Here is a 20,674-nt window from a genome sequence, read left to right as displayed (position 1 = left end):
ATAACTTTTTGGTTGTTGTTGTAGGACTTACTTTTTTTTTTTTAATTTAAATTTGATAAAGAACAGATGATTCCAGGGTTTTCCCAAATAGGCTTCCAAACTGAGAATACAAGGATGCCTGGTCTCTCAGTGGAAAACATGAGATTCCTTCCTATTAACTTCCATTCAGGCTTGTTCTGTGCCTCTCACAAAGCAAGAAAAGCAAACTGCAAATTTATGTTCTAGCTATTTTTTTTCTCTATCCTGATTTGCCCTGGATTAGGATGAATAACAAAGACTCTGCCAATTGAACAGAATCCCAGCTCTTGTATTGCAACCATAATTTGGTCATGTGCTAAAGGTACCTAACTTAGATCTTGCATCTTTCTATTGGCATCCTGGATAACAGGCAAGCTGAAAAACTCATCATTCCCATGAACTTAGACCAGGTGATGGGGATACTGGTGGCATGCATGGCAGACCACAAAAAGTGTCCCTAGAGTGTCACAGAAGGCAACAGCAAGTCTGGAAGTGTCAAGTGATTTTCAAAGTAACATAATTAAGGACAGAAATGTCTTTCACTGCCGATCAATTAACATCCCACAAAAGCAAATGAGAACTTTCTCATTGAATAATGGGACCAGAATTGAACTCTTTGTCTCCAGTGTATTCTGCTATCCCAAGCCATTTTAGTGTTATCTACACTACATATGGTGAAAATCAAAAGTATCATGCCCTTGGATTATTGTTTTACCATAACCAAGTTCTAAACTGGAAGGCCAATATATGGAAGCTGTAGAAAACTAACCATTTGTGAAATTTAAACCTTTACTGCTAAAACACTACTAAACATACAGCAGTAAACTGCCCTCTCCCATTCCACAGGTGTTTATTGTATCTCAGTGCCTGTACCCTAACTCAGTTTATAGGTGGCTAGATTCTTACAGCTTGGTACGCTATGGGCAGTGGGGTAGCTACTGCAAACTACAGGGTTATTTTAATTTGCGCTCTTTAAGCATGATCCGAATCTGGACTAATTTGCAGACACTGAATGTCAAATGGGGGGATGTATCACTTACTGCTACTGTGTAACTTAAAATTCTTCAGGTCACTGCTCAATTTTTGACCTCAAGTTGTTCTCACTTCTTCAAAGCTGTCTTGGGCTCTATCAATTTTTGCATCATGGAGAATTAAAAAAGGGTCATTTCAGGGATGGACAAATCTCAATTGCATCCTATATTAATTTACACACATTATAACTGGAAATGCCCCCTTGCATTGCTGCCTTGTAGGTCCTGACATTTGGTTATTATATCAATGGAATAATTTTATAATCAATGGGCCAGATTCATGGGTACTCTCAGGCTGTTTTGCATGACACCACCGACATAAAGCAGCCATAAACTTGATTAAAGTGAATGATTAAGCTGTACCTGCAGCTGCTTTACATCACCAGAGCACTGCAAAGCAGCTAGAGCATACTAGTGAATCTGGTCGCAAAGCTGCAGCTAGTAAAGGTGTCCCTTAGAGATGAAATCACACCTAATGAAAATCACTTCTCCACCTGTGCAGGTAGTATAATTTATCAGCAGGCATATTTATTATTATCTAAATATGAATTTACTCTAGAATATATTACAATGAATTTGCCAAGGTGCAAACAGGAGAATATTGTGAGCACACAAAGTCTTAGGACTTGCTTGGGCTTTAAAGGCTGTTTCATCAGACTGGCGATGGACTTCCAAAAACTTGCTGCCTGAGCCCAGTGTGACACAAGAAAGATGCAGCCACTAGCCCGCTTGGACAGAAGCAGTGTCCAAGCCCCTTCACTAGCCCTTGCTGGGCTCTGTGTTCCTGTCTTCCTTCTCTGGGACAGTTTGTGTCATGAGCAGCACCAGTCTCCATGAGTCCTTGTGCACAGGTTAATGCCTGATTATGTTGTCCCAGAGTGAAGGTAGAGGCAGTTAGTTTGCTTTCAGCTTGCTTGCTTGCTTTCCATCCCAGGCCTCTGTGTGGGCACAGGGCAGGACACAGTCTTACTGTTCTACTGTCAAAGTGTAAAGGCAGACCACATCTGCAACCCAAACATCTTGTCAGTAGCCCCTTGTATGATACATTTTAAACATCTGTACCTGCAAAAATTAAACACAGATTTTCATGCAACATCAGTGGCTTCAAATACACAAGACAATGCTTTGCCCCAAACCTTCAGCTCTTTTATCCAGGACAACCAGCTTCGACTACTTTTTTTTCCTCATTTAGATCTCTCTGCTACAGACTCTGTGGCACCTTCTGTGGCATGTCAGAAGCCCATATGCCAGCTGACATCATGCTGCAGCGCTAATACGTATTGACACATGTTTATCCCTACATGGTGGGCACACTCAGCTGTACACAAGTGGGTCATTGGTGGCACAGGTTTTATTATATTATTTAGTACCCTCCTTCAGGGCAAAATGCAAAGCAGCTCTGAGATAAGCTCAGGAATAAACCTCCATTAACACCTTCTCTATATGCACATATGTGTTTAAATGCATGCTCAGGCCAAGATATTTCAGGGAGGTAGAACACTGAGCATTAAATTAAGGTTTTATTATTAAACAAAAAAAAAAATCATCCCACTCTAAGCCTTGCAAGCTTTTCCAGCATAAAGGCACCAAAATGCCACTGCAGACAGCACAGATCAGAAGTCTCACATATGACTGCTGACTCTTCTGATTTCTGCAATGACCCCAGACTAATGGAAGCAACCACTGGCAAGGTTAAGGGAGCACTGAACATTTCATTAAAGGCTAATAAGAATGGTCAGGAAAGAAGGTGAGAATGTATCTCTGTGCTGAATGCCCTCCTTTCCTTCCCCCAGGCTGGTGACGAGAGGAGCACAGCATATTTTCTGAGGGTTATCTCAAATTTAATGATAGCTTTGCAGCTTGCGTTCCAACAGTCTGATTCAAACCTTGATTACACCAATTTCCCTCAGAGTGACTGCATCAAACTCAAGAATGTTACTCCTGATTTACACCAGTGTGAACAAAGTAAAAAATCAGGCCCTGGGCTTTTTAGTTCAAAAGAAAGCATGTGGCAGGAGAGACAAATGTTCCAAAGGAAACCTGTAAATCCCCCAAATTAGAATTATCTGTATCCCAACCAATGTTTCTACAGCCCACTTCTAATGCCTTAATCCCTGGGAACAATAATTTTCTTCAGCCTCCTGTCCTTCCTTCCCCTACTCATGCTTCTGAAATGATCTAGAGGCCAAATTCTGCACTGACTCATTTTGCCTGCAAAACCCAGTGATTTCACACGCAGCCTACAAAAGGCACAAATTAGGGAAGAAAGTCACTCCCAAAGCCTCTGATGCAGTCTTTTCTGCCTTTCCTGGCTTCAACTCACGATCTGCTTGTACCACACTTTTAATACACAGTGAGGGAAGGAGGATGGGAAGCATACTTGGTTCCTAAAGGAGAGGTGCCGGACGGGGTCCTCAGCTGCCAGGGAGATGCTGCTGAGCAAGATGAAAAATAGGATCAGGTTGGTGAAAATGTTATCATTAACGATTCGATGGCAGTGGACACGAAACCTGCAAGAGAGAGGAGAGGCACAACTTTATCTCTCAGAGAACAGCAAGACCTGGGAAACATTCCCCCCTCCTCTTTTGCCAGCAGGACTGGCCCTGGAGGATTGTTCTGCAGAGCAGCTTCCCCCTGCCCCAGCAACAGGAGAACGATGGGCCCAGGCAGCTGTGCTTGGCCCTGCTGGATGCTGGGCAGTCTTGGCTCTCCATTTCATGCAGCGATGCACATGGCTGCCTGCAAGCCTCATGCTCGATGCGTTTGAATGGAGAACAGTCACTCCTTCCTGACAGAGCCCTTTGTGATATAGATATGGTCTGAAACTTGTCAACGCCAAATTATATCCCTTGCTTTCATTCACAGAACCATTTCCCATTCGGGAAAGCAGCAGAAGAAGGCTTCAGGGTAGCCAATGTCTTCCTGACCTGGGGCTGGGGTGTCACTGAGCAGGAGCTATGGGGGATCTACCTTGCTAACAGGGCCCAGACCTGACCAAATGGATATAGGGCATGCTGGCATTTGCAAAGGGCTTCTGGGAGGACATCCTGTCACGCAGGGTGTCTGCTAAATGTCAGCCCAACATAAAGTGCTTGGTACTCTTAGTGGGAAAATAGCAGGTAAAGAAGTAGCAGTCTCCCATCCAACAGCGGTATGCTTACTGGAGACCATTACAGCACCTTCCATATGTTAGCATCAGGATACAAGGAGTTAAACCTCATAACAGTCCTATGCATAATTCTAGAGGCACTTCATTAATCTATTTAGCTCTACTTTTGGTTGTTAAGCCTACGAGCCCCTAATATAGCAATTTTACAGATGACTGCAGAGGTTAATGTACTTCTTCAACAAGTGACAGTGGGTGGGTGGCAAAGCTGGCACTAGAGTCCATGAATCCCAATCATCATCAGTCCCTCCCTGTTGCACATACCCAAGGAGGAGCGGCACAAGCCCTGCTGTGGAAAGACTAGCTTTGAATTCAACTGTGCCTTTACAACCCTGCCTTACTTCGGGGCTATGTTTGGAGGCCAAGTCTGCAAGGAAGATATTGGGATACATGGTAGTCCACAGGCCACTGGGCAGTCAGCTCATTTCTGCACCCTTGGAAAGATATATTGCCCTCTGTCATAGCTCAGCCCTCCACTTACAGTACTGGTCTCACACATCCCTGTTGCAAAGACAAGTGGGACAATGTGAAGCCACATTGCAGGAGCCCAAGGGAAGAGTGAGAGAGAAGAATTATTCTTCTCAGCCTCCCCCTCAGAGCTATGGACTCTCATCCTCCTCCCCCCTTTTCTTCTATGCTTGTTCTTGATGCATAGGAATGTGCAGAGATACATGAACTCCCTACTGGGAGTGGATTTTGAGCAGCCATTAGGATAGAAAGCTCCTACCTCACGCTCAACTGATTGCACGATGGCTTGCTTGCAATTTGGATCTGAATATGTTGGGGAATTCCAATTACTGACTTGCCTCCAAGTCCCTTATTTCCGAAGCTTTCATGATTTGTGTCTTCAATCAACCTTGCAGGTGCCATGAACTCCCATTGAATATTGTCAGGGGGCTCCCTACAGCTGTGCTTTCATGAGGATTTCATGCCAGGGCCTTTAAAAGACAGACTGGTCAAAGGAGGTCTCTGATATGAACTACTGGAAGGGAGCTCTGCACCACATAACCTTTGGGGCCCAGTGTGAAAGGGGTACCTGCTCTCCGCCTCCTTGTTCCAGGTAAGCAGTCTCTTAAATACCTGTTGTTAGGACTGAAGATGAAAAAAGCACTGGCATCGGGCATGGGCACAGCCTTTTCCTTGAGGTGCAGCTCAGACATTGGGCGAGGCCGAGGGCCGACAGGCATCTCAGGTTCTTCCTCATCTTCCTCTGCTGCAAGAAGCATTTTTGTCTTTTAATGGAAAATACAACCCATTCTGGAGTGCTGGGGCATTTGTCTTTGTCATAACTAGAGATAAAAACTAAGAATCATTGAAATAGAATGATGAAAGCTTGAAGTTCCTTGTCCACTTGCTTTCTCCAAGGCAGCATCCACTGCCCGGTGCTCTCCCTGGCAGACATGGATCTAGTCTTTGTGTAAAACCATCAATGCTGGTAAGCCCACAATATGCTCAACAACAGTCTCCTCAGATGCTTCACTGTCCCTTCTGCAAAAAAAATTTCTTCTAATGGCTGACTTGAACCTTTCTTGCTATGGTCTAAATCCATTATCTATTTTCCATGGACAAAGAAAACAGAGAATTCCCTTCCTCTTGCAGAAGGCTTTTATATACTTAAGAACCATTATTATGCCTCTGCGAGGATTTCTGGTTCCTAAAGCAAAACAGCCTTTCCTGAGGTGCTGTGTTCCCTAGGTCTCTGATCATTCTTGCTACTTTCCTCCAGATTATTTGTAGGATTAACCTGCAGTTGAGATTTTACTAGTGCTGAGGAGAGCTGGATTACTTCTTATAACACTATCTTCCTGTTTAAATGTCCTTCATGGGCACTTCTTTTCATTACACTCTGGCATTAGTTTGCCACCAGTTTCTGATTTGCACAAAGCACAAATTATTTATGACAGAATGGCTGCTTAGCCTGTCGCTCCCCCCTCTGCACTTGTGCTGCTGACTATTCCCAAGAGTGGCACTTTGACCTCATCCTTATTGAACTGCATCTTATTTTCTTCAGACCATTCCTCCAATTTATCAAGATCTGTTTTTCTCCTCTTTGTAAGGTTCTCCATGAAGCCACTGCCACACCTGGGATTGTGTCTGGATGAGTGCGCATATGGCACAGAGCAAACATGGAGCATAGGCACTTTGACTTACACCAATCAGAAATTCTTAAAATTGTGTCTTTTCATAATTCAGTGGGGGGAAGATTGAAAGGGCAGGAGCAAGGCTGCAACTCTTGAACCTGATGCCTATGGAGCAGATCTCCAGGCACTGTGCAGATCAGTGAGCACCCTCAAGGAAAAAAATGCAGAGATGGGGACTAAGTGGTATGTGAAAGAGAACCCTCTACCTTTGAGGATTTCTTCAATCTGCTGAAGTCAGATGCTGTTTTGTAAATGACATGATAGTATTTTTCTCTTTTAAAGATCCTAATCTTCTAACTTAACCGATAGACAGGAAAAAATATTTTTAAGAAGGGAGCCTGACATGTTAGATGCAACTGATTTATCTTCTAGCCAATGCTAAGGAGCAAACTCTAGTTAAAACGTTTATATTGAGTCCATAAAGTGAGCTAAATTCCAGGAAGAGCCTGTTCCTTTAGGGTCAGGTACTGTACTTGATCTAGTAATGGACACATCAGAAAGAACAGATGAATCAGCAGAGATCCTAATCTTGATGTCAGAGACAGGAGAAAAGTGGCCTTTTCAAGGCATGCCATTATTGCATGCAAATAGGATTCTTTCTTTACACTTCTAGTAGCAAGACTTCAGCTCAAATTCACTTGATAGATTTTTGCATAAATGTTTGAGCTGGTACATAGAGTTTGTACTTTTTAAGCCAGTCTATTTTTTAACAGCTCAATTTTATATTGTAATATACTTTATAATACTCTTTCTACAGTCTTTATTAGTTAAAGAAACATTCTTTCAGAAATACTTTTGTGCATGGTACTGGTAAAATTAGTTAATGCTTATATTTATTTAATATTAAAATACTTTGCACTGGCATCTTTTATCTACAGATTTCAGAGTGGGCTGACAATGAGCGAAGTAAGCAAACTCTTTTTCTTTAACAGTCCAGAATACTGATGCCCATGATCACATATGATATTTGAGAGCTCTTACTTAAAAAGTCTAGTATTCTGAGTACCTGTTCTGTGCCTTCACTTTTTCTTTTAGTCAGAGGAATGCTTAAAAAACCACTTTGAAATGGGTATGGAACAATGCTTCAGGAAAATGGACTCTTAGCAGAAGGATCAGCCCCGTGAATACCATAAAGAACACTGTTCCTCTCCTCTTTTTCTTGTGTCTGCCGTACAGCAAGAAATATATTAATGATTCTGGCAACCACATACCTTCAGACTAGAAAACACATTCAGTTCCTCAGCCATAGATAAAGAATAATGTTCTAAATATTTTTCATTTAAAGTAGGGTCTGGGACACAGAAGAAGGGAAACCCTGAGGCGCAAATACACAAAGAATAACATGATTACAGCCTCAGCTCAGGTCACTACCTAAGCTATCTACCTGCATATAGAAACAGTACGTTGCACATTTGCTAGCATTCGAAGAAGCAAAGGTCAACATGGTATTCACAGATGGGCTGGGCAGGACACCAGCTGCAATCCAACACTTGTTCTTTGACTGTTTTCTATACCTAAGGTATTTTAATGTTTAAAAAGTGGCCCTTCTAGTCAAGCTTGCCATGAAATCATAAAGAAACATGACTCAGAGCTGCCAAGTTCAGAACTAGGTTTGAACTCTCCTGAAGTTCAAGGAAATTCAAATCTGGGACTGTCATCTTAAATTATGCTTCATTAGAATAGTGATGTCCTTTGGTTGTGAAGCCAAAAGCACACACAGGCTACAGTGCAGCATCAGTGAGAAATTCAATGAAGAGGATTTTTTTTTTTTTTTTTACTGTACAAACACCAGAACTCTTGTGTAAGGACATTGCTTTGCTTCAAGCTCCCATGAATCATCCCAAGCTTTTACCTCCATCTGACATTCTGAATTCTTCATCTGTTTCTGTACTAGACTGCAAGACTAGCTCCCTGTCTTCTTATAACAAACATATCATCATAATAATCCTTCTAGTGTACACAAATCTCTGGAAGAACTAGTCTCTCCTTCCAACAAAGAGGATAGGTGATCTGATGAGCTGCAAGTACACAGAGTATTCCTGGGGCTAAAAGCAACACTGTGTAGCAAATAGAGTCAGAAGATGTTCTTGAGAAAACTGGTTGAGGCAGTGGAAACAAATAGGAGATTGAGCGTGGTATGTTGAAAGAATAAAGGGAAAACAAATGAAGCGACCATTTCAAGTTGTTTCTGAACACTGGGTTAGGGTGAAGGATGTTTTCAGGGGATGGAATCATACACTGCCATGGAAAGGTCGCAGGCATTAACAGCTTAAATCATAAACAGAAAATAAGTAGAACCAGTTGACTGCATCTAAGAAGCAATAGCATGCTTCACTCAAAGCACAGCTGAAATGGATCCACATGCAAGTGGGCAAGAAAAGATGTGTTCTCAGATGGGCCCTATACGGCTGCATGGCATCTCCTGTACCACAGCTGCACGGATCAGCAATCAGCAGAAGGATTCTGGACTGGTCAGATGGCCACAAGGCAATTGGGCAGGGCTACATGTGGGGATTGGGAAATTCTTGCTTGTTAATGCTGTGGAAACCCTTTGGGCCTTGTTCCCCAAAACTGACTACACAAGGCAGATGTGACATGCCACATCAGCTCAGAGGACCTCGATGTTTCTAAGATTTATACAGCAGAATGGAGTAGATGACCACGGTAAATCTGATCTAACAAGGGATTTACAAAACTTACTGCCTCTGAGCCTTATGGTCTACTTCCATGAACTCTGAAAGAAGTGGTCAGGTAATTTTGTGAGCTGTTAGAGATCAGCTTCACTCTTCACAAAGAATTGATAAACAATTCAGGGAATAGGCCTGTTTAGAAATGGCATCATACAATACCAAATAACCAAGATGCTGTCCCTTTGCATTTCTAATAGGAGACAGGAGAAAACCTGACCATCCATTCAAATTTTAGGTTCTGTTCAAAAGTACGCCAAGCCAGGGATTGGCACCCCAAGGCAGGAGTTAAAAGTGTTTGTACTTAATTTTCTGCACTCTAATCCTATGCACAGCTGCAGATAAAACATCCATGACACAAATTGTAGATGTAGTTTTTGTCAACTAGTTCACATGCTGGACTATTTCTAAGCTATCCACAGAAGGTAACTAAAACACAATTCTATTATCAGTAGGCTTAAATTTGATATACAGGTCACTGTACCTTCACTTGAAAAAAATGTAATGGTCTGCAAATCCAAGCCAGCTGAGAAACAGAAACAGAACTGTATCAAGCTGTTTTAATTTGTTCTTCTGTCTAAAGACTCCCACAAACCCCTTAGCAACCGGGGATGTGTGTCCAGTAAGTGCCTGTGCCTATAGATGTGCCGGGAAGATTACAGCCAGAGTGATCTGCTCCAGGCAATGTTAAAACAGTATTGCATGGTGTTGGAACCACACTCTATTCCTGATAAATGGGCTATAAATATTGATGAATACAAGTATAGCAAATGTGGGGATTTTTTGTACTGAACATCAAATGCAATGGACAGTTTTCCTTTTTGCTTGTCTGAAACACTTTGTCCATCTATTTAAAATGAACTATTGTGCCTTTTTTTACCCTATCACACCAGCCTATTATCAGACATTTATTAGGAATCATGGAATAGAAGAGAATGTGGTTTATTACCTATTACAGCCTGTTACATAATCACAGAAACGCAGAAAAGCAGAGCAGGAAAGGATCGCAAAAGGCCCTCTAGTTCATGCCTCTGCTAAGCCAGGATCAACTAATTATTATATCTAAGTATTTTCTGCCAGATATTTTTCTGACCTGTTCCTAACAACATTCAGTAATGCTGGGCTTCCACAACCATCTTCATGATCTTTTCTAGCCTCACCATTAGAAAATTCTCCCCTGGTGTGAATCTTAAATCTGTTACTTCTTCATAATGGAGATAATACCCCTCCTACCTGTAACAGGCTTTTATGCATTTGAAGATGTTTCTCCTACCTTTCCTAGCTCAAACGACCAAAATTCTTTGAATCTTAGTTCTTGCTTCCTACTAGCATTGTTTTCACCATGCTCTCCTACACTTCTTCCAGTTCAGCCCCACTTCTAAGCAGAGCACCCAAAATGAGATGTGATATCCCAGCTGAGACCTTATCAATGGTGAACAGAAAAAACCAATTGCTTTGCTCTGATTAGCTTTCACTGGCCAGTTAGAAGAAACCCGTAACTGGACTAAAGGGTCATGTTTTCACTGTTTATAAATCTCACTACTTGCTTGCCCTTTGAAAGACAGCAAAATGTTGTTGGCACCTGTCGAGCTTGTGATTACAAGATTCAGATTCTTTTCTCAAGGACTGTTACCTAACTAGCTGTCACCTAAGATCCTTTATTTGTGAGTTGTTTATTCCTGTCTATGTGTAGAGCCTGGCACTTTCAATTTTATTTAGACCATTTATCCAGTTTCTCAAGAGCTCTTTGAATTCTAATGCTGCCCTCCAGCATGCTTCCCGTCCTTCCTAGCTTTATGTCATCTGCAAATGTAATAAGCATATTTCCTCTTCCATCATTCAGGTCATTAACAATGAACTGAACTGAACTCGGGACAGACTCTTGGGTTGTAGAACCTCACTTGGGCCATCACTACTCTCCACATAAAGGGTCTGACCAATTTCTCTCTCAATCATCTAGACTGTGTTTTTCTAGCTGGCTTATGAGAATATTATAAGAGACAGTCAGAAGCCCTAGCAAAGCTAAAGAATATGACATCTACTTCTTTTCTCCTGTCTACAAGTCTTGTCAGCCCCTTTTAGAAGAAAATAAGGGTGGTTTGACGTGATTTGTTCTTGGCAAATCTATGTTGGCTGCTAGTCATCTCCTTATCTTGCAGTCATATAGTTTGTTTAGTCATTTGTTCCAGCACTTTTCCAAGAATGGAAGTTGAACTGACTAGCTTATAATTCTTCTGCTTGAACCCCACCTCCCATTCAGAATCTCTTGAAGAAAAACTCCTTGAAGTTCTGAGATTTCTTCAACCAATGTTTTAATTATCTGAGGATGAAGTTAATTAGGTCCAACTGACTTGAAAACTAGCCTAACTAATGCTCTAGCTTGTTTTTTTCCAATTCTAGGCTGAGATCTTATGCCTTTAGAATTATGTTAATAAGTCACACTGTCCTTTTTGATTAGACAAAAGTGCAAAAAGGCATTCAGCACTATGACTTTCATGAGTATCTGTTGTGAGTCTCCTTTGATCACTAAGGACTGAAAAAATAAACTGAAAACAAAGTCATACATACATTTTCATATACAGAGATTTGTATATGATTTGATTTGGTTCTCTGTAAAGCTCTGTATTTCAAAACACAAAGTCAAATACAGAGCTTTACAGAGAACCAAATCAAATACAACTAATCAGTATAGGGACTGCAAAGGACCAAGTCCACACCTGTGCAAACACAGGCAAGTACATCATCCTGTCCTGTCATGAAAGCATTACGTGTTCAGCATACATGCTAACACAATTTGGCTTTATGTGCATTAGCAACTGGAGCTTTGTCAAATCAGGGGTAAGAGGAAGAAAGTATATACCTGGTGCTTCTGTTGTGGGATATGGGCTCTTTTCTTCATTTTCATTGGGCTGATAATCATCCACGTTGATCTGACAGAAATGGAAGGAGAAGAAGCAAAGCCTTTATCAGACAAGCCAGAGGGTTTTCATTCCCTCAGAAACCCAAGCTGTTCATGCCATCACTGCACAGAGCGTGCTGGCTGGCAGCAGACCTTACCTTGGTAGCAGGCGGGGATTCTCCATCAGCAGTGATTGATTTCAGTTCAATTTTCTCCTCCTTTGTCTCCTCCTCCACGACTGTTTTTTCCATCTCCTGTTTCTTTTCGGGACTAGCAGTCCTAACAATTTTACAAGTTAAAAAGCAAAGAGTTACAAAGGTGGAAAGCTGTTTCCCTTTCAGGAACTTCATGTAGTACAGCGCACACTGTGAGAACGATCGGCTGGCTGGTACCTCCATTCTGAGTCCAGCTTACATACCAGCGGCTCTACCATGTGCTCATCTGCAGGCAAAAGCAGAGACTCTGCTCTAATTCTGTATACCATCCTTTTATTTTATAGCTTTCTCAATGGCATGTGTTTGTGTGTGTGTGTGTGCATGCGCATGTGGGGGAAGTACGTGCCTGTGCGTTTGTGCACACGAGTATTCTAGATCTGTTGGTAGAGATCTCTTTGTTCACCCAATGACAAAGGCATGAACCATTTTCAAGCCATATCTTGTGGTCTTCCGCTAGGTTGCCTGCAAAGTTTAGCCCCTCGCTGCACTCCCAGAGCCAGGGAAACCTGCTGACTCTCATGCAGGACAAAGCAGAAAGATCTGCACAAGAGATCCCCTCCAAGCAGTCTGGAAGACAGTGAATAGAAATAACCAGTTAAGGAGAGGCTTCCCCGCTGTTGGCAGCTGGTAATGACAGAGAAGCTCTACATCCAGCTCGTGCCTCCTAAGTTTGCAGAAAAAAGAGAAGAACAGCATGTGGCCTCAAAAGAGAAAGAAGCTGCTGAATCTTGTCATGGCAACAACAGTCTGAAAACATGCCTTGTGGTCCAAAGCAATGGGACGGTAATAGGGAGATTCAAACAGGATTCTAACATTGACACCATATCCCACTCATTCTCTGCTGATGCCCTGAAAGTTCATCAGTCACTCAGACTTCCTTTCCTCTGCTCACATCATTGCAACTGCGGGGACTCCCAGCTCATGACACCTTCCTGTCCTTTAGTTTGAATTCTTTTACATAAAAATTTACATATACCTAATAATATATATAACTATATTAATCACATATATATAATCTATACACACCTACAGAGAAGTTATGCATATATATTACATATACACACATACTTACTTGCACATATATATGGACGTAATGTGTGTAAATATACTCACAGGAATGCATGCATATGAGTGTAGATAGGTGTATGCAAATGGATTTACCTAGCTAGCTTTTTCCTTTCTTTTTCCTCTTCCTCCTCTTTCTGTGCAGATGTTAAACTCTCAGCATCAGCAAGGTTGTCCACAGCAATGGCCAAAAATACATTCAGCAGGATATCTGTTTGTGTGCTACTTAAAGAAAATGGGCTTTGAAAACTGCAGAACAACATTATACTAAAGGTTTCTTAATTGAAAATTTTTATCAACTTGTCATCAGATTTCTTGGATTTTCCAAACTTCCATTTCACACAAATGTTCAGGATGTGCTTACCCAGCATCCACAAACCTACACCTTCCATCCAAATGGGTAACACACTGTGTGAGGTTTCCAAAATTTCACAGCAGAATGACTGATATAAAATATCTAGGTCCAAACTTATATTTTAGTTTCTGATTTCACCAAAGCATCTCGCTTTGTGCAACAAATCCCACTGAAGATAAGGGAAGTGCTGAATGCTTTGCATCTTTGACAGCTTAGGTCACTTTTATTAAAGCACTCTTATTTTCAAGAGCCTCATACCATAAGGCACCTGGTCTTTCCAGTTTTGGCCTACTTACTTGAGTTGAACAACCTCATTATAGGTATTCCCACAGACATGAGTGGATTTTATGGACAGCAAACATAGCACTCTCATTAGCATTTCTGAGGCAACCAAAAAGAAATTCATTTAGTCTGGGCACTGAAAGTTGAGCTGACAACTCTGCCATCTCCTAGCAGAGGGTCCATGCATGGCCAGTTGTGCCCATGTAGCTGAAGGGCAAGGAATCACAACTGTTTTCTTGTCTTGCCAGTCAGTGTTCAGACCTCATGTTACAAATCTGAGCATCAGCTTCCTTCATAAATTTCTTGAGAGTGGGTCTTATTCTACCATAATAACTTTTAAGTAAACCTCAGTGCAAGGCTTAATCTAGAAATACAGCCACCCCCCTCCCTGGGCTCCAGGGTCTAATGGCTCCAAAGTCAGCCAGCATGTAGAGCTGGCTCACGTTTTCCTCTGCAGTTCACATGGAGATCCAAATTGTAGCTTTTTTAAGCTGTTAGGCAGACTGCCTGCCTTGACCTTCAGATAAGTGGAATTGCACCATCTCACTTTGAAGAGAGGGCATGGAGGTCAACTGAAATGTCAAATAACAGGGTTTGAGAGATCTGAATTATGAGGAAAGGCTGGAAGAGCTGGGCTGAGACTACAAGGTGGCTTTATAGAAGGATCAATATAAAAAGAAATGTCACCTCTGACACAGGAGGGCCATCTATTAGGGAAGCAGAAACTAAACATGAACAAATTTGGAGCAAACTGAGATATGGAACAGAACCATAGCTCTGTGTTATATGCAAATTCCTGTGAAAAGACACTCACAGCCTAATCATGCAATGTGCTTTGTACCTCCTGGGATATGTACAGTGCCCTCACTTCACCTTGAAGCCAGAGAGAACTGAAGTTACTTAACACCAGCACAGGCTGGAAGATAACAGAGCACACGATTTTCTGTTTGAAGAATACACAAATTGCAGTAACTGAAATGGAACACGGTTCCTGTTAGTTTATACATGAATTAATATATGATCTCACCTAAATCAATTATGTCAAACATATGTTACTGCTATTACAGCATTTGTATATAGCATATTGTAGATTATACATATTTTTATTCCACATAAGGCTGGCATGAAAGCACATGGAATATGTTACTGAAAAGGCAATTAAAGCAAAAGTATGCAGTAAGTACAGTAGGTACACACAGAGATTGATTTCTGGAGAAGGCAGGAAAGAAAAACCTCTGAGAGAATTAAGGGGAATGTAAAATAAAACCACTAAACATGTAAAGATACTAAATAAAAGCTAGCATGTGGAACTGGCAAGTAGCTGGCTCTCACAACTGTTTATATACCTTAGCACTAGCTAAAATTAAATAAACTTGTTTAACTTTTGGAAGTGCAAAGCCAAAATTCAGACCTAGGGAGAAGGTAAAATTGTAAGGTACATTCTGACATAACAAAGTAGTAAAGAGTGGCTTTAAATTCAGCCCCAGTTGGAGAAAAGAGTAGCATCAAAGGATACAGTTTCCACAGATGAAGAGGATGATGAAGTAAATACAGACCAACATTCCTGGAAAAGAGGGGCCGCCATAAGCCATGATCCCATCATACATCACCGAATTCCAGTCCTCCCCAGTCAGGATCTAAATGACACATTCCCACCAATAAGGGATACAGTGTTAGACCACACAGAGAATTTGAAAACCCCATTAACACAAAGATATCTACTGTCCTAGAGAACACCCCCTCCCCCAGGATGGCTGGAGACTCTGGCTGTGTCCATCTAGAAAATGAAAAAAACCCACAAACCCAAACCTCTCCCAAACCCCCCAGAACAAGGAGAATGCAAAGAGGGCCTGTGCTCAAAGTGTAAAAAAACCCCAGATGTCCCCTTGAAGATGATGGCTGAAGCCAAATGGCTCTCCCAGACAACTCTGTTCAAGTCTCCCCACCTCTCCCAGGCATTTCCCTCCCACGTCTGTTGTTTCAGACAAGCTGCATGACCTATAGCACTGAAGACAGCCCTCAGCACAGCCCTCCCTGCCACTTCCCTTCACCTTGCACATGAAATCATGATCCTGATGCTCTTGGTGGATCACTTCCCAAACTGCAGTCAGCTTAAAGGCCATTTGATTAATTCTCTGGTGCCGTGAGCAGATATTTGTTCCCCAGTAGCATGGGAGGGGGAAGGACAGCTGCAGCATGGGGGTTTGGCATGCAGGTGCTGCCCTGGGACATGGCAACGGCCATTCTCTTGTCCTACCCTGCTAAGACCTGGTGGCTTTAGCTTTGGTTCCCCACTTTGGAGGGAATACTCCTGTGCTGGCAGCACAGTGTGGCACCTTGCTCCTGGCGCTGTTAGCCTGATGTCCAGTCTCGGGACTGTCAGGCTGCAGGGGAAGGGTGCAGGACCTGCTCTCTGTCTCACCCCGTGTAAACACAGTGTGTTGGCCCCATTGGGATCACTCTTGCCCTTACCTGAAACACAGTGAGGAGGGACTGGGGGAAGTTGTCGAATGTACTCCTCCTGGTCTGCATCTCATCGAAGTTAAACTTGCCCCCAAAGAGCTGCATCCCCAGGAGTGAGAAGATGATAATGAAGAGGAAGAGAAGCAGCAACAGGGAGGCGATGGAGCGGACTGAATTCAGGAGTGAAGCCACAAGGTTACTCAGGGAGTTCCAGTATCTGGAAGAGAAAATAGAGACAGTTAAATTTCCTTCAATCCAAGACAGGTGCTCATGGACTGCACAGGATATTGGCTCCGGCTGCCTTCTGCGTATAAGCAGGCATTTCCAGACACCCTGTTAAGCAGTGAATCATTGATGTGCTTCCCTAAGATAATGAGACCTACTGCAGCTAATGAGTAATTTTACTACCACACGTGTACATACACAATTCCCTCCACCCCCCACCCCATATGCACACCCAGAAGATTATTGCAGCAGTCTCCATCTAAGGCTCTGCAAATCTTCTATCAATATACGGTGATTAGTTCTTGCTGCTTCAGTGAGTTACATTCTAACCAACCTCATTACAACACTCACAGATGTTATGGCAGCCAGAATACCTCACTCCAGAGAATGGCCTGTAATAACTAACAAGAGCAGATGGGGAAACAGTTTGGATGCAAATACAAACTTGTCCAAAATCTGGTGTGTGTGAGTATGTGCTTGGGCTCACTCACAGATAGAGGTTGCTAAGCTTTCTGGAATTGAAAGAAATGAGAAAGATATTAAAGGTCATTTTACATGGACCCTAAAAGAGACTCCAGATCTACATCCACAAAGTCCAGTTTCTTTTGCTCTTGGAAGAGCACATCATCACTGCTTTTTTCTTTTTGCTATCAAACTCACTATACTTCCTCAAATAGGCTACAGAACATTTTGGAAGGGCTTCATTCAAGAGAGAGGATAGCTAGGACCTGTTCTTCCAGAGTATTCAGGCTTGTGCTCAGATCAGACTGACATATGATGCACAGAAAGGATCTTCTTGCCCTTGTGGTCCCACTTTAGGGTTCAAAGATGTGAGCAGCATACTCTGCTGCAGTGTGTCAGTTTGCTTGCATTCTTTGCCAGCCTGCAGAGTAGCCACGCGTTGGAAAAAGGCTTCAGAAAAAATTGCTAAAGAATCCACCACATCACCCATGAAGCAACTCCCACTTTGGCCTTGCATCTGCTTGACCACTCCTAGTCTATGGCTTAGCTGGTCATGACCACTTCTCTTTTGTGCAGTTTTGAGTCTGACAGAGCTTTCAGACTGGGCTGAAGATTAGCTGTCATCTTCCAATCACTTCATTTTGAATGCACATTACTAGCAAGCTTCAACAGCCATCACAGGTCAGCAAGCCAGTAATGTTTGCCTGTGATCTCTAAGTCTTCCTTCTAGCATCACCTCTTGTGGCCTACCACCATGCTTTGAGGTTCCACCATGGCCAACATTCTCCACTCCTTTCTCCCAAAGCCCATAACATTGAACCTTTCTTTCCTTAGAGGACTCTGAGTTTCCAGCCATGTTTTCCTTGGAGACAAAAGTTCCACTTGAGGGGGATGGCAGACATGTCTAGTGCTCTCACTCTTTTGAGGAAGCCTGATCCTTCAACGTACAATTTTTTTCTGAAGGTAGTGTAGTCATTAGAGACAAGGGTTCTTAAAATCCCAGGTAATTTAATATTTTTAAAGTGTCAGTGTGAAAAGAAGACTTTTCTTGTCCCATGGAAGACAGGAATGTTTGAGCAGCCCAATCGCTTTATGAAGGTTAGCAATCTGATCTGCAGAGGGACACTGCCATGTCCTCTGAAGTTCAGCAACTGGTTCATCTCCAAGGGCTGAGCTTCAAAGAGAACTGTGATGTTTTCCCTCCAGCCCAGCTTCAGCACTTCAGAGAAAACTAGAATGCTTTAAAGTTTAACTGCAATTAAAGAGATGAGCAATGAAAAACTACAGAGCAAAGGTAAGGGCACGGAAGCTGTGGGCTCAGTGCCACCAAATACCCGCACTGAATGTGCAATGTAACAGCTCGCTGTATTTGCGTTTATGCTTACAGCTCACATACTTTCACACTTTGGTAGGAAGGGAAAGTGACACAGGAAAGGGAAAAAATCCATTTCTGATGAAACTCAGAAACTAACTGACTTTAGCATTCTTAAACCAGAAACTGATGGGGTCCAGTATCTCTCTCAGTCTTCCAATGTCAGCCAGGACACACATCTTCTAGGTCTTTCTAGGAGTGCCCTTAAAAGGCATAAAGTGAAGCTGTTACACACCTGAATAGTCTCAGTGACTTTAAGCTTAAATGCCTTGCTATCTCAGAGTGCAACTCCACAGGCTTTCATCAGCCCTGCATTTCTTACAAATGGTTTAGTACCTGAGATTCAGTTTCTTATGTAACTATGAAACTTAAAGCAATTAACTGAGATGACATGGTGATAAGATCAGTGCTGTTTTATCTATGTACTGAGTGCTAGCTAGGAACACAGCACCATTAGAAAAGTAAACAAACCAATCAGGGGGAAAAAAAAGAGAAAAAGGAAAAGGGAGAGGATAAGGAAGGCTTGACTTGACTAGGATGTGAAAATAACAATTGTCTTATCTTAGCGTCCTAGAAGCCTGACCTGAGGTTACCATCTGCCACATTAGGTGGTTGCAGAACTAACATGAACACCCCCTCAAAATGAGATCTGGGGTTACTCAATGAAACATAAGGCTTTTACGTCAGGAACGGTTGAAGCCCAGACAAGGAAAAAGTCTCTCACTACTTCATCCTCTTTGGTTAATATACTACAAAGAAAAAACAGTTACAATGAATGTCACGGCACTGCTGGATGGAATCAGAGATTTTGGATCAGGCAGCATATAATGGGAGGTACAAGAGAAGCACTACTGCTGCCTCAGACTTATAGGGAAAGGAATGTGCTTCTTAACATCTCCCACTTGCAGATCTCAGACCCTTGAGGATGCTAGTGAATGAGGTACTGCAAAACCTCAGTGAGTAGGACGTGATTATGATCCCTGCTTCAAAATGGAGGAATGATGCAGAGAAGTTAAATGGTTTGTTCAACATCTCACACAAAAATCACTTGCAGAACTGGATTAGAACTTAATGAGTTCTTTTGTTCTCTTCCCTCTCCTCTCCACTGCCTTCCACTATGTCTTTATGGTACTGGCAATCACAGATGCAGAGCTTAAAACAGTAGCAACAGCTGGCAGTCTCATTGTAGGAAAGCTTCCCACACTGTTCATCCAATATAAAACCACTTTGAAAGCAGGTACAAAAAAAAAGGTGCTCTGTCTCTCCTCCCTACAGTTAACAGTGATTTATCTAGTGGCAGGATTAGGTATAAAATATCAAATTTCAGTATGCTGCTGCAAATAGATTGATTCATTTTTTAAGTATAAAGGACTAAATATAGGGATTTATAAAGCAGTAAAGGACTGTTTATAAAGAGAAAATAATTTGTTTTCTCATAGCAAATGGAGATTTTCTGCACAGCCCTGTAAAAATTAGGGAGAATAAACCAAACAGATTATATTGTCTGCTTGTCTAATGTACAAGACTAAATGATTCTGAAGAGTATTTATAATTTTGGAAGGAATGTTTGCTCTTGAAATTCTAAATGTGGTTTCTAAAATGATGCATTGTTCATCTGATGGTGTCTTTATTTGTTTCTATTAGATTAGGGAGTTGCATTTGCGTTTTTCCTAGAAGTGTATCATCTTGACGCACCCAGAATTTGTTTGTGCTTGGTGTTTACCATGGAAAATCCATAAAAAGATTATCTACTGATATACTCTCACCAGAGTAATTCTCCTGCTTTGTGCCTTTTTAATGCTCTTGATTATCACTACTTTCATGCCCACTGTATGTCCCCATGTCACTGCTCTTGAATATATGTTTGACATAAAACATTACACTATTGTCCCTCCTACCCTTCCCATCTTTCTAGGATTGTATTCTTCTGTAATATCATTGCACTCAGGTGGTGTATTCCACCAGTATTGATAATGTCATCAATAAATCATCACTGTATTTAGAGCTGAGTGAATAATGGAAAAAATTGTATTTACTGGAGAACATCAGAGGTAAAAGTTTTGCTTTAATTCCAGAATATTCTCTCCTGCAGTAAGACATGAGCGGGCCTAAAATACTGCTTTGGAGGCTTGTGCTAGGGCCTTCCACATGAGGGTGAACTTCACCCACGGAGGGGAAAAATCATGAAGAAAATTATGAATAATTAAAAAGCACAGATAAATCTAAGACTACTGCAACCTACTTGCCAATATTTTAGGAACAGGAAAGAAGGCAAAATCCGATTAATACATTA

General features: G+C 42.0%; 1 protein-coding gene across 12 annotated transcripts in view; it reads right to left on the bottom strand.

The window, feature by feature from the left end:
• Window positions 1-20,674, bottom strand: part of CACNA1C (calcium voltage-gated channel subunit alpha1 C) — a 490,124-nt gene that overhangs the window by 87,079 nt on the left and 382,371 nt on the right. For 11 of the 12 annotated variants that reach the window (XM_075051200.1, XM_075051188.1, XM_075051198.1 and 8 more), the window contains exons 14-20: window positions 16,332-16,539; window positions 15,376-15,496; window positions 13,319-13,433; window positions 12,101-12,221; window positions 11,904-11,973; window positions 5,296-5,428; window positions 3,430-3,559 (exon numbers count right to left, since the gene is read on the bottom strand). In XM_075051200.1, coding sequence (XP_074907301.1) covers window positions 3,430-3,559; window positions 5,296-5,428; window positions 11,904-11,973; window positions 12,101-12,221; window positions 13,319-13,433; window positions 15,376-15,496; window positions 16,332-16,539 — 898 coding nt within the window. The remainder of the gene's footprint in view (window positions 1-3,429; window positions 3,560-5,295; window positions 5,429-11,903; window positions 11,974-12,100; window positions 12,222-13,318; window positions 13,434-15,375; window positions 15,497-16,331; window positions 16,540-20,674) is intronic. The other variant, XM_075051190.1, reaches the window with a different exon arrangement.

Source organism: Buteo buteo, chromosome 19 (genome assembly GCF_964188355.1).
Source record: "Buteo buteo chromosome 19, bButBut1.hap1.1, whole genome shotgun sequence".
NCBI classification, from domain to species: Eukaryota; Metazoa; Chordata; class Aves; order Accipitriformes; family Accipitridae; genus Buteo; species Buteo buteo.
Note: the sequence above shows the minus strand (reverse complement) of the source record. Positions and strands in the feature narration are given on the sequence as shown.